Below are 14,337 nucleotides of genomic sequence, written 5' to 3'. Positions count from 1 at the left end.
AATCACATTTAATCACAAAACTCCTGTTTTGTAAGAAATTAGTCTTCTTTCTCATTCTAGAAATTCTTTCCTACAAAGCACTGATTACTTACTGATATACAAAAAAGTTAGACTTCACAAAAGCATCTTCCTCTGAACAGATGAAGAACCATAGAACTCACAGTAATTTTTATCACTTCCCTTCTCAAAAAGCAAAAGCATTATCCCACTAGTCTGGCATAATCTCCAATTCTTGTAAGTGCCACAAATGTTAAACTGATCTACTTCAGCAAAGAGAAAAAAATACACACAACAAGTTCTTAGAAAATTAGGGCAAACGGCAAGAATACTTTGTCACATCACATAGATAATGCCACATCTACCTGAGAGAGGAAATATATTAGTTCAGATTATTAAAATTCATTCAAAAAATTTCAATTGTATCCCAGTTAATTTCAACAGTTAGTGCTTCTAAGTTCTGAACATACATATAAGTAAGAGATCATGGATCAACATTTTTTAAGTTAGATCTGCACCTGGAATAAAGATGATGAGTAAAGACTGATAATGATAATGAGCACTAACAAAATTCATTGTCACTCATCTCTCCTTTCTAATCCCTTTCCCAAAGAGTCAAATTATATGAAAATAAAAGATCACCTAATCCAATATTCTTACTTTATAGAAAAATGAGAAAACAGGACTCAAAAGACTAATATTACCACCTGGCCAATTTCAGACCGAGTTACCACTGGAACCTAGATCCCTAGTTCCAAGACTTTCTGTAACAACACAACTACTGATTGTGTTTCCGCCGTGTAAAAGACCCATGCTTTTATTACTATGATTCTAGGTGGTACACAATTTCAGGTAGTTGGGTTCAAACAAATTTAAGAGTTTGTACCATATATTGATAGAAACTTTCAAAGGCTATGAATACTCTGAAGGTATGTACTTAGTACAAGATCCTTAATTTCATGAAATCTCTCCACTTCTACCTGATGGATAATATCTAATTAGCCTCTTGTATTTTCCAAGTTAAAAAAAAAGAACAAACCAACATAACTTCTAGAAGAACTGCAGAGTACAAAGCCAAATCCTCTCTTTTCATATTTGGGTACTAATTTGAATTTGTAGATTTTTTTTGCATAATATACTAATACTTGTATTTTCTTTTTTGTAATTTGATCCAAATAATGTTAGATATTTTAGGCATTCAAAACAGAGTAGCTTGTGCTGACTGTAATTCATTCAATCTTTATTCCCACCAACTTGAGAATTTTGCTAGTCTATTAGGATGTGTTAGTCAAAAACCTATTCTGAAAATGTATTATTCCATGTGTACCATATAGTTTATATTTTTTTTCCTTGAGAATAAACATTGCAACCTAAATTTTTTCTATATATATCAAGTCTAATAAATGCTCAACTCATACTATGTAATCAAGTAATTACCTGTTTGGTTTACTTATGCATATTATTAAAGACCATAAAATAACTTAAAAACTAGTAAACGTAATGACGAGAATCACGTAAAGAGTTTTAATCATTGTGATTTTTGTAAAAAGAAGTTTCACTTTATCAGAATTTTGATTAATAAATTGCATAAGTACAAAATTATATAAGTATTAATTTTTTTAAATATTGATATGGGCACTGTTAGAAAAAGGTCAAAAGATAAAGTCCCATTTCTACCACTGACTCATTATACAACTGATCATAAGAGGAAGTGACTTGAATTTTTCCATGTCCTTGAAGTCCTGTAAACTAAGGGGGCTATGAATAATCCAGGTCTTCTGTCCAGTTCAAAAATCTCATGGATTTGTCAATGCTGAGTTCTAGTCTCAGATGTGTCTTACTCTGAGAGTTAATGGCAGCTCCAGTAACTTCAAGGCCTTTCATAGACCTACCTCACATCCTGGGGCTAAAAGAAATCTGTAATATCTAGTTCTCTATAATCCAATAAGCTTCAGATTTCATGCCGTTAATACCAGTATTAAATCACAGAACTTTCTAATTTACATGTTTACAAAATAAAATCAAAGGCGGTAGGCAGAATAATCCACCCTCCTCCAGAAAAAAAAAAAAAAAAAGGTACCACAACCTTAATCCCTGAACCTGTGAATATGTTACCTTACGTGAAAAAAAAGATTTTGCAAATGTGATGAAGGTTAAGGACCTTGAAATGGGGAGATCATCCTGGATTATGCATGTAGGCCCAACCTAAGGAGTCCTTAACAGCAGAGCAGCTTTCCGGGCTGTGGTCAGAGAGAGACGTGATGACGACAGAAGAAGGGGCAGAGAGAAGGGACATTATTGGCTTTGAGGATGAAGAGGTCCATGAGCCAAGGAATGCGGGCCGCCTCTAGAAGCTAAAAGGAACAAAGGAATGGATTCTCCCAGAGCCTCAGGACAGAACTCAGCCCTGATGCCCAGTGAGACCCATATCAGACTTCCGGCCCGTAGAACTGTAAATAGTAAATTTGTGTTGTTTTAAGCCACCAAATTTGTAGTTATTTAACAGCAATAGAAAATGAATACACCAAACCATACAAAATGCTGAAGAAATAGGTCAATAAAAGCAGACTTTAAATTTTTATAAAGACAATGTATTTATGGATTACTTGTATAAGTAAAAACAATATATCTATTCGAACTCAATGACTTACATATTTCACAGAAAATTCACTAGTCAATGTCTTTGATTTGATTATTAGTGTATGCTTGGATACAAATGATAATTTTAAATAAAATTACTTACATACCCAATTGCTCAATAATACTTGAAACCATCCCAAGAGGCTTTAATTCAATATCTTCAGGCAGAATAATAGTGAGCTCTTCAACAGAAGGTAGTTCCTGTAATAGAAAAAAGCATTAACCTTCCTCCAGCTTCAACAACTTAACTTTAGACAACGGGACATAGTTTCCATTTAAAGTACTATACACATTTATGAAGATGGAACATTAAGTACTTATGCCATCTCCTTGATGTTATCTTTTCCAGTGCCTGACAGCATTTCTCCCACCTGCAACATCTCCGCGTGGCAGTGATGCAATAGGTCTAGAACCTACACTCCAGGCTGGCTAGACCAAGAACACAGACAAGAGTACCATTCTAGATTTTTGCAATCACTCTTAAACAAGAGAACAACAACAAAAACGCTATTCTTAAGGAATCCAAGGTAAAGAAAAGAGACAATTCACATAATAATTCCCAGAGACATTCCACTTGAAAAGAAATAATTCTACTGGTCACTGCAATTTCTCCACAGAAGAAGAGTTCTCTCTTAGCTGTCTTAATTTAGGTGAAGTAATTATTTGACTCTGATTAAATAGTGGAACAGAGAAGCAGCAATCTTTTCTGGGGCTGTGTAAAAAAGAGATAAATATAAACGTCTGGCCTGTTCAGAAAAAATACAGAATTCCTGGAAACAGAATGTAGGCTTCAGCCTAGAAAAGCTGTGAAGGTGTTGCCTGGTATCTTCCCTCGCAAGTTTAAAAACTAAATTTTTTACATCTACAGATTTCTCTTTTCTGACCCAGCTGCTAACTGTATCTCAGTTGCTATAGAAACTAGATATTGAAGTAGAGCTGAAGTTGAAGAGAAATCTAAGAATAAAACTGATCTTAGGTTTTAAATTAAATAAACAGCTTTCTATTCTTGACCTTTGCCAGAACATCATTATTAACTCTGAGAAGGAAGTTTTTCCTTAAGAAGGCTTGAAAGTGCAAAGAGCCTACTGACAGCATATTAGGAGTTAGTTTGGGAGGAGAAAGATAATTTTTTGGAGAAATATTGGCAAAGAGAAAATCTAAATATGCAGTGTCCTGCAGATAAATTATCATGGGTAATCATTTTTCTCTATAGAGACGTAATCAAGGTTTTTAACAAAATCATTTAACCAGAGTTAAAGTATAACTTGCTTCTGGGAGACGCTATTTTCCCATCAAGAATTATTTAGGAAGTGCCGCACTAAGGGTTTCAACCAGCTCAAGGCAGAAGACTTACCTCTGGATGGTTAGTCTGGCTGGCGTTGGAGGAAATGAGGATGTTTTATATGTCAGAATTTTTCTGGGTACTTTTAGGGAGAGGACAACCACTTGTCATTTTATCATATTAAATTCAGAAAGCCTCTTCTTGGCAAGACTATTGTTTGAAAGTAGTCCAGTGTGTATCAGAATAGAGAAGGGAGTTCAGTTGTTAAAAGAAACTGGTAAAGAACACGTAATGTGGAACAGCCTTGTTTAGGCAGTTCTTAGCTAAAGAAACCCCACACCCTGTGAACCGTAAGAGTGGAGCACTACAATGGCGTGGACTGCAGGCAGGAGGGTTTGAATAACATTTTAGAGGGCAATTGTGATATGGGTCTCACACTGATTTTGGTTCTGGGAGTGGCACCTCTTCTAAGTGGCAAATGGCATTTTCTAATACAGAAGTATAGTGGCCGTCAGATCTGCCCCCTTGCCTAACCAAATTAAGGTAAGATCTAGAGGAAAAGCTTTCATTACTTTTGGACTGTTATAAACCCCACTGGTTAAATGAAGTCAGGAGTGCACAGATAGAAGAAAGGGTAGGTAAGTCTCCAAAAGAGGAAGTGCTGTTAGATCTTTGATAAAAACTTCTGAACTGGGTAGGAGGGCAGACCACATGCCATCAACACTTGGGACACAAAATCAATGTTATTCTCAAATAAACAAATGCTATTTGACCACAAAATGAAAGGCTCTCTGTTCTGCATGTTCTATTAGAAAGAATAAAGGCCCAGGCAATATAATTATGTTTCAGCACAAATCTAAACTCTGATACTGTTTTGACTTTTTTTAACTTTAAAGTCTAAAAACAACGCATATTCCTGTTTTTATTTTTTTAGTTTAATTAATTTCTGAGGTAACACTTCCTTATAACATTATATAAATTTCAGGTGTACATCATATTTCAATTTCGATGTAGACTATATCGTGGGTGTGTTTGGTTTTTTTTGGTGAGGAAGATTGGCCCTGAGCTAACATCTGTTGCCAATCTTCCTTTTTTTTCCTTCTCCCCAAAGCCCCATACATGGTTGTATATCCCAGTTGTAAGTCCTTCTACTTCTTCTATGTGGGATGCAGCTACAGCACGGCTTCATGAGCATTGTGTAGGTCCAAGCCCAGGATCTGTACCCTGGGCAGCCAAAGCAGAGCACGTGAACTTAAGCACTACACCACCAGGCTGCCCCAACTACATCATGTTTACCACCCCAAGTTTAATTGCCATCCATCACCTACACATGCGCCCTTTTACCCCTTTTGCCCTCTTCCCTCCCCTTTCCTCTTTGGTAACCACCAATCTATTCTGTGTGTATGTTTATTTGTTGTTGTTGTTTTTATCTTCCTCATGAGTGAAATAATATGGTATTTGGCTTTCTCCCTTTGACTTATTTTGCTTAGCATAATGCCCTCAAATCCATCCAGTGTTGTTGCAAATGGCAAGATTTCATCTTTTTTACGGCTGAGTAGTATTCCATTGTGTGTGTCTGTGTGTCTCTGTGTCTGTGTGTGTGTCTGTGTGTGTGTATCACATCTTCCTTATCCATCCGTCCCTTGATGGGCAGACAGCCTGCTTCCCAGTCTTGGTTATTGTGAATAATGCTGCAATGAACATGGGGGGGAAGGATCTTTTCAAATTAGTGTTTTCATGTTCTTTGGATAAACATCCAGAAGTGGAATAGCTGGATCACACTGTAGTTCCATTCTTAACTTTTCAAGAAATCTGTACTGTTTTCCATAGTGGCTGCACCAGTTTACATTCCCACCAGCAGTGTATGAGGGTTCCCTTCTCTCCACATGTCTCCAACACTTGTTATTTCTTGTCTTGGTAATTATAGCCATTCTGATGGGTGTGAGGTGATATCTCATTGTACTTTTCATTTGCATTTCTCTAATAATTAGTGATGTTGAACATCTTTTCATGTGCCTGCTGGCTATCTGTACATCTTCTTTGGAAAAATGTCTGTTTGGATCTTCTGCCCAATTGGGCTGTTTCTTTGTTGTTGAGTTGTAAGGGTTTTTTTTTTTGTATTTTGGATATTAACCCTTTCTGAGATATATGGTTTGAAAATATCTTCTCCCAATTCATAGGCTGTCTTTTCATTTTGTTGATGGTTTTCTTTGCTGTACAGAAGCTTTTTAGTTTGTTGTAGTCCCACTTGTTTATTTCTTCTTTTGTTTCCCCTGCCTGAGGAGACATGACATCCAAAAGGATACTGCTAAGACTGATGTCAAAGAGCATACCATTTATGTTTCCTTCTAAGAGCTTTATAGTTTCAGGTCTTACATTCAAGTCTTTAATCCATTTTAAGTTAATTTTTGTGTATAGTGTAAGATAAGAGTCTACTTTCATTTTTTGCACGTCAGTGTCCAGTTTCCCCACAACAATTTACTGAGGACACTTTCCTTTCTCCATTGTGTTCTTGGCTCCTTTGTCAAAAATTAGCTGTCCATAGATGTATGGATTTATTTCTGGGCTCTTGATTCTGTTCCATTGATCTGTGTGTCCATTTTTGCACCAGTAACATGCTGTTTTGATTAGTGTAGCTTTGCAGTATATTTTGAAATCAGGGAGTATGATACCTCCAGCTTTGTTCTTTCTTCTCAGCATTGCTTCAGCTATTTGAGGTTTTTTGTTCTTCCATATAAACTTTAGGATTCTTTGTTCTATTTCTGTGAAAAATGTTTTTGGGACTTTGATAGGGATTCCACTGAACCTGTAGACTGCTTTAGGAAGTATGGACATTTTAACTACGTTAATTCTTCCTATCCATGAGCATGGAATATCTTTCCATTTCTTGTGTCTTCTTAAAACTCAAGTAGTACAGAGGGATACAAAATAAAAAGCAAAATTCCCCTAATCTACTCCTTTCAACCTCCCAATTCCTCTCCATAGACAGCTGTTGCCAACAGTCTCTTTCAAATAAATTTACTATGCAGATATAAACCTTACATTCCTAAAATTTAAAATGTTTTACTTAAATAAAATATCCATATTGGAATGCAAGTTATCTTTTCACCTATCACATCTTGCACATCTTTCTACGTCAAAACATAAATATCTAATTTTATTTAAAACTCTTATGGTACCTGCCTCTTTTACCATTACACACAATGACACAAAAACATTCTTTTACATATATATTTGTGTAACTCCTGTGATAAATTCTTCTAAGTGAAACTGCTAGATCCAAATGTGTGACCATTTTTAATTTTGACAGATACTGCTAAATTTCCTTTCAAGAAGGTTATATCAATTATACTTCCACAAACAATGTATGAGAGATTTTCCTAAATCTTTGCCATCAATGAGAAGCAAATTTTAAATCTTTGCCAATCTAACAGGTCTAAAGCAGTATCCTGCTTTAATTTGAATTTCTTCATTAATCAGGAAGACTGGGCATCCATTCAAGTCTCCTGGCTATCTGAATGTGTTTATGAATTATTTGTATATTTTACACATTTTTCTTCTGGAGGGTTTATCATTTTATTAATTTATATGAGAACTTTGAGTTTTTAAGAACATTTTCCCCTTATCAAATACGTAGCAAACATCTACTTCCTTACCTCCCAGCACGTTTTTTAGCATTTTCACTGTTTAAGGAACTTTGCCATTTTAATTTTTATGTAGTCCAACTATATCAATCTCTTCTTTCTTTTGGCGTTTGAAATGTGTGTCACATTTAGAAAGACCTTCCCCATACCAAGATCATTTTTAAAATTCCCTGTTATTTTCGTTGCTTCTCTATTTTTATTTTTAAAATTTGCATATGTGGTCAATTTGCGATTTTTTTCTTGTATAAAAAGCAAGGGAGAGATTGGTTTTCTTTATCCAAATTACTAGCTGTTATCCCACAGGCTGTAGAATAATTCATCTTCTCCCTTGCTGGTTTGAAAAACAAATTTTAACATACACTAAATGTACTTATGTATTTGGGGAAATTTCTGCTCAGTTCTATTGTTTCAGTGTGAATACTAAACTATTTTAACAACTGTGCCTTTTGTAATGTTTTCATATTTGGGAATAAGGGCTAGTTCCCCTCCACTCAATCAATATTTTCCCCTTGGAATTTTTCTAGCTACTCTCACACATTTATTTTACTAGATAAACTCTAAAACTATTTTGTCATATTAGTGTTTTTAGTACTGATTAAAATCCTATTTAATTATAGTCATCTTCTTATAGGTCCCACATAATCCTCAGGCTTATTTGAAGCTAGTTTATATTTTATTTGCTATTATAAATTCCTAGTTATTTAATATCTTCTATTGCTATTACAAAAAGACTCTCTATAGAGAATTGTTTGAACACAGAAAATATCGTGCTGAAATTTATGTCTAGTGATTTTCTTGTGTATTCACTCTATCATATTTTCAAAAAATAAGTCCTCCTCCTCCTTTTCAATATCAGTACAACATATTTTTTACTTTTCAAATGACATTGGTTGGTATTTCCAGAATATGAAGTGTCAAGCAATTGTGATGATAGTGGGCATGATGTCTGACTCTTTATTTGGAATGTTTCAAATGTTAAGCATAATGATGCATTTTGATTGGAATTTCTTTTTAATAATTAGGTTGATAAAGTATCCATCTATTCTTATTTGTGTGGTTTTTTAAAATCAGAAATGACTGTTGGACTTTATCAAATGCCTTTCCATCATCTTCCGAGATCATTACAACACAATTTTTACTATAGGTTAAGCAGGTCCGTCTATAGGGTCTGATGAAGTCCTGATGTTCTCTGATGCCTACGAGACATCCAGCATGAGGAAGACAAGGGAAGGTACACAAAGCCAACTTATTTGTAGTGAGGCCGGGTCTTATACTTGCGGTCAAAAACAGAATCTGGCAGGCTCCCTTAATTCCTATTGCTACCCTGCTTTCCACCTATGTATTAACAGAATGAAGTTTTGCGTACAAATGGGAAGGATGCCTGATTTCATGAAGAACCAAACTTAGGGGAAAAAACAGACAGAGACACTGTTATCTGTGATCACCACCATATTTCTAACTCCAGTTCTGCAACCCCAGTACCTTGTAACACAGGAACGGACAGTTAGTTTTCTGAGTATTCCTAAAAGAGGCCAATGAAGGCATTAAATTGCTTCTTGAGAGTAACAGACCTACCTATAAAAGTGATGTGCATGAAATCTCTATTCCAAATACTCTGCAGAACATAAAAGGTATGTAAAGAATTAAATATTGTACAAAATCTCATAAAGAGATAAGTGAAATCAGCCTAGCACAACTCCAGGTTGAGATCAGTAGTGAAACCAGCCTAGTACAACTCCAGGTTAAGAGCCTGTTACAGAGTTTGCCTTTGAAAGCCCAGTTAAGTCAAGCAGTGTATTTGCTTTGAAAATGGCACACATTTTGGGGACTGAATCAAAGGAGAAAAGACTTATTTGTTCCTTTTAAATGAGCATGCTAGCAAGAGGAACAAAGGGGGAAAAAATCTCCCAAAGATCCTCAACAAGAACTCACCCAAGGGATGTGCCTTCCATGAAGATTTTTGGCAGAGAGGCAGAGCTTTAGGAGGTTCAAAGGGAAAGTCCCTTCGATTGCCATGCCAGACCAGACAATATAAGATGTTGTCTTGATGTCTGGATGTCAAATGTTACTTTCTCTTCCCTAACTTCTAAAGTACTGGACCACCATTGAGCCTAGTCACCCTTTACCAAACTGCCAGGCTGCTTTTCTTTCTTGTAAACACATTACTATCTAAAATCCTATTTGCTTACTTGCTTCAAAGTCCATTTCCCTAGCTAGACAATAAATCCAACAGTAACTAGGACCTAGTCTGCCTTGCTCATCCCTACAGCACTGGAACAATGACTAGCACACAGTAGGGGCTTAGTAGACATTTATTAAATGAACTGACTTATCTGATCAGTCCAAGCTAAACAAAAAATCTCAGAAGAGGTCACAGTCTTTTTCAGGCAGAGCAAAAATCAGATAATGGAAACATAATTCCTAGAATTCAAAAGAAACCTCAGGGAATGAAAAGGACTTCAACTCAATCTTCTCAAAAAGGAAGTAAAAAAGGCAGGCTTCCAAGGAAGTTTCGCTGCCCAGGATTGATGTGTAGATACCTCAGGTTTGCAGCAGCAAACACGATTACAATTCTTAGATTAACACTTCGCTCCCTGATAACGCAGCAGCTGCCCCCAGAAAGATAATGAATTAATCTGCTCAGTCTCATATTCTCCTTGAAGGAAATAAAAATCAATCACTTTGCTTTTCCATGAGTAAGGAAAGGATGTGTATGTGTGACAGAAAAGACAAGAAAGACACACTCCACTAAGGGGAAAAAAAGGCCAGAACACATACTGAAGGCTACTACCATTTTGACAGTGCACATAGGACATAAAGAGTCAGAAGTAAAAGCAAACTGACAACCTTAAAAATGGCAAGGAGAGGTGATGAGGGAAACCTGGGATAGAAAGACCTTCACTACATAATGAGCAAAAGTCAAGTGTACTGAAAATAAAAGACAAGAAGGCTATTTACTGCAGGTTAGGAAGATTAAAGCAGGAGCATGGGTTACCCTACAGCCCGCAAGGAAAGATGGACGAGTGAGTAGGAAAGATTCCTTTTACTCTGCTTTTCCAGTCCTAGACACTAACTACATTTGGTTATTTAAGTTTAATTAGTTAAAATTAAACAAAATTTAAATGCAGCCTTTAGTTGCACTAGCCACATTTCAAGTCCTGAATAACCACGGTATTAAGACAGCACGGATACAGAACATTTCTATCACTGCAGGAAGATCTACCAGACGGCACTGCTTTATATTCCCACAGAGCCACAGAGCCCTCCGTTACAAAACATATACCCAGGTATTAACAGCACTAACCTACTGTCAGCCATTAATACAGGTATAATTTTAAGATCAAATTATAACAGCATGCACCATATTACTATGAAGTCTTAATGCCAACCTTAATACTCCACTTGGGAAATGAAGACTGTGATAAATCTATATTTTCATCATTATTATTTCCCAAAATTAAAAAGAAACTAAAAACCTGTTTTGGAGGTACAGTCTCTGCAACCAGAGATAAAGATCTATATCATCATTTAAATAAAATTAATATTATGTTTAGTGACTCAAAATCAAAAGAAGAGTAAAAATAGTTTTTCTAGACATATTTATTCAAAATTTCTATATCTAGTAACAAAGAGTAGGCAAGGAAAGGAAGAAAAATATTTCATTCATACCATCACATGGAAATAAAAATCCGCAGACACATCACAGCATTTGGCAAATGAATAACTAAAATTCAACATACTAAAGAAATTCAACCATTTATTTCCTACACACCCTACAGTTCCAAGTCAAGGGCTTTATTGAAAGGCAATATGGTCCAAGCAAACAATTTAAGAAAGCTTACATTAGATGATACAAGCATCATTTACCACAACAAAATATGCTACAGTATTCAGAAACCAGAGTCAGGAAGCTCAAATGACCAAATTGCGACGTTGCTACGCACGTCTCCAGAAGTACTAAAGATACAGCAGGCTGGAACCTACCTGTTACTAGCTCTAAATCTGCTCCTCCCCACTTATTTTACCTCAGGCAACTCGCCTTCTTTCTGGGTATCAATTGTCTTATTTATAAATAGTGAGGAAACTAAGCAAAAGTTCTGAATAGTTCGTACAAATAGCTAACAATACAACTTAAAAAATATTTTAACCGCATGTAATCAAAAAGACAGTGCATTAATACAGAAATTACATATTAGAATCAAACAAAATTACTATGATTCTGGATAACAGATACTCACAGCTATGGCATTAAAGAAATACAAGGTGCTAACTGCACTTCTGAAATATCCACCAAAGAGCAATCATTCCCTGTGTTATAAGGATATTATCATATTCTGATGCTCAAACATTGGCATGACCTACAAGGTGGCTCCGTTAAGCAAAATAATCAGATGAGTAGCACAGAACATTAAAAGTTCACCCTATTAAAAATTAAACCGGAGTTACACCAGTCAAAAATGGGTCCCTAAGACTTCCAGCACAAAAATGGAAGGAGCTAATGGGTTAAAAACAGCCCTCTGAGAAGGTGATATTCTTATTTTACAATGACCTTGACTTTCCTAGCTCTTTGAAGCTTATTATTGGACAAGAAAAAAAAAATCAGTAATTTGATGATCTTCTGAGGCAAAATTATCTAAAGAACCTTGATTTGGGTTTTCACTCACAAGTATAGAAAAAAAGCAACAGAGGGTGGTGGAAAAGGAATCAAACATTCCAAATGGCAACTAATCCTTTTTGATGCTAGGAGAATTTTACGAAGTGAGGAAAGTGGAATGAAATTATCTGACCACTTTTCTCATATTACCCAAGAACAGAGGACATGCATATGGCAGCCAATTACCTGATGCTATTAGTTGAGCCTTCACTGTTCAGATATGGTTGGAAAGTAGGATCCAATCCCTGGAGTACTGAGAGCCATGATTGGAAACTTTATTTTCCCTACAGCTGGCAAAACATATTGGAAAAAAGAATGAATTAGGTCTGCAGACTGTGTGTCAACTATGACCACATATAACACTTAGACTAATTCATCAACTTCTCCAGGGGAAGTACTTTTACAACGTTCCAGTGAACTCAGCTACTTCTTCAGCTATCACCAATAAGCATTAATGGCCCTTATTAATTACTTTATTGTATACGACACTAAACTTAGATTCAGCCTAGCCCACTAACTATTTTCACCTAAAAAATAAAAGTCAACGCTTCTTTGAAGTGTCTTCATATTTTTTCTTTAACTGATACAATGTTCTCATCCTGTTTTTCTCTAAAATTACTGTCACAGAAACAAAGTTCATACGAATACCTTCAAAAGGTGACTCACAAATATAAAAGTAAAATAAAATTATAATCCATGTCAATAAGAAAAAACCTGCAACGATGAATATGATGTAAGTATTATCTTTTATGTTAACTGAGGAATCCATTCTTCATCAAATCTAAGACAATGATTTTATATATCATGAAGATAAAAGCACCACGAACAATTGCAAAATGCCATAAATTATTAGTTCCAACTTCTCAGAAATGTTAAAGGGTGAAAAAAGTGTCCATCTTAGAACTGACAACATTAGCTGTATGGATGCTACACGAGTGAGTGAATGAATAAACAAACATTCCCTGAGCCTGTACTACGGAACCAACACTAGGAATACGACTGTCACGCAACAGATTTGGTTCTTTCCTGGGGAAAGTTGACATTCTCACCTGCCACCTTTCCATATATCTCCTACCCATCTTTCAATCTAAGTTCCAGCCATGATGCCTTCCTTGACCAGTGCAAGTTATCTCCCTGCCACTCAATCCTACGGCTTCTTATGCCCAGTCCCCTTCACACAGCACTCAATCCATAATTCTCTGGTGCTTTCAGCATAAGTATGGATGTTCTCTCTCTAGCTAGATCCTCTTCAACAGATGTTTGTCTTTATCCTCTAAAGCAATCAGAACTCACTTATTAAAATCTACTGGGGAATGAAGCAGTCTAATAAATAGACTGTTTCTGTGTAATAATAATCTTATATATATACACACACACACACACAGGACATATATGGAGACTCTGCTGAATAAAACAGTATTTATTCAAAGTTTAAGGAATCATTCATGCTTGATATAAGCTTTACTGAAATAACTTTGTACTATGAAGCACAAAATTTTAACTTTTTCAAAAAATCTGAGCACTATTTGAAGAGCACTGAGTATTAATGAAAAAATATCTCCTTTCAAGTACATAAGCCATTTCCTAAATATGAGGCATTTTGAGAAGAATGTTAATAAGTGCCATCAGTATTCTAAGATACAATGTAATGGTTCCAAATATATCTAGAGTCATAAAAAGCTGACGTTGAAAGAGGCCCACATTTAGGACAAAACTTATAAACCAAGTTAGACTTTGAAAATAACAGATTCAGTCGAAGATGATTAAGTGCAGGCCAAGGTGCAACACAATCTCATAAATGGTGGGAGATCAAAAAGATATAAAATAATCCACTATAACTTCTGACCCTTTGAGGTGGTCCAGATATTTCCATATCCTCATGTTAGGATGTTTTATGATATGTGTCTGCACCACTAGAATCAGAGAGAGAATACAGCATACTCAACCTAACTACAAAGTGCGGCGGTTTTATGATATAATATAGGCAGTCTCCAAATTATGAAGGTAAATTTACCAAGAATTGCCTACAAGCATTACATTTTTTTCTTGGTCATGCTATATTATGTGCATAAATGCATGTTATTATCCCTATCGGACTATTATCCATTTTCTATCCCCGT

At 35.7% G+C, this 14,337-nt stretch overlaps 1 protein-coding gene across 4 annotated transcripts in view; it reads right to left on the bottom strand.

Moving 5' to 3' along the window:
• The window catches only part of NAF1 (nuclear assembly factor 1 ribonucleoprotein), a 62,553-nt gene that overhangs the window by 21,758 nt on the left and 26,458 nt on the right, over nucleotides 1–14,337 (bottom strand). For all 4 annotated transcript variants that reach the window (XM_001498445.7, XM_070257344.1, XM_070257357.1 and 1 more), the window contains one exon: nucleotides 2,745–2,838. In XM_001498445.7, coding sequence (XP_001498495.3) covers nucleotides 2,745–2,838 — 94 coding nt within the window. The remainder of the gene's footprint in view (nucleotides 1–2,744; nucleotides 2,839–14,337) is intronic.

This window comes from Equus caballus, chromosome 2 (genome assembly GCF_041296265.1).
Source record: "Equus caballus isolate H_3958 breed thoroughbred chromosome 2, TB-T2T, whole genome shotgun sequence".
NCBI classification, from domain to species: Eukaryota; Metazoa; Chordata; class Mammalia; order Perissodactyla; family Equidae; genus Equus; species Equus caballus.
This window is presented reverse-complemented; position numbering and strand designations above follow the sequence as displayed.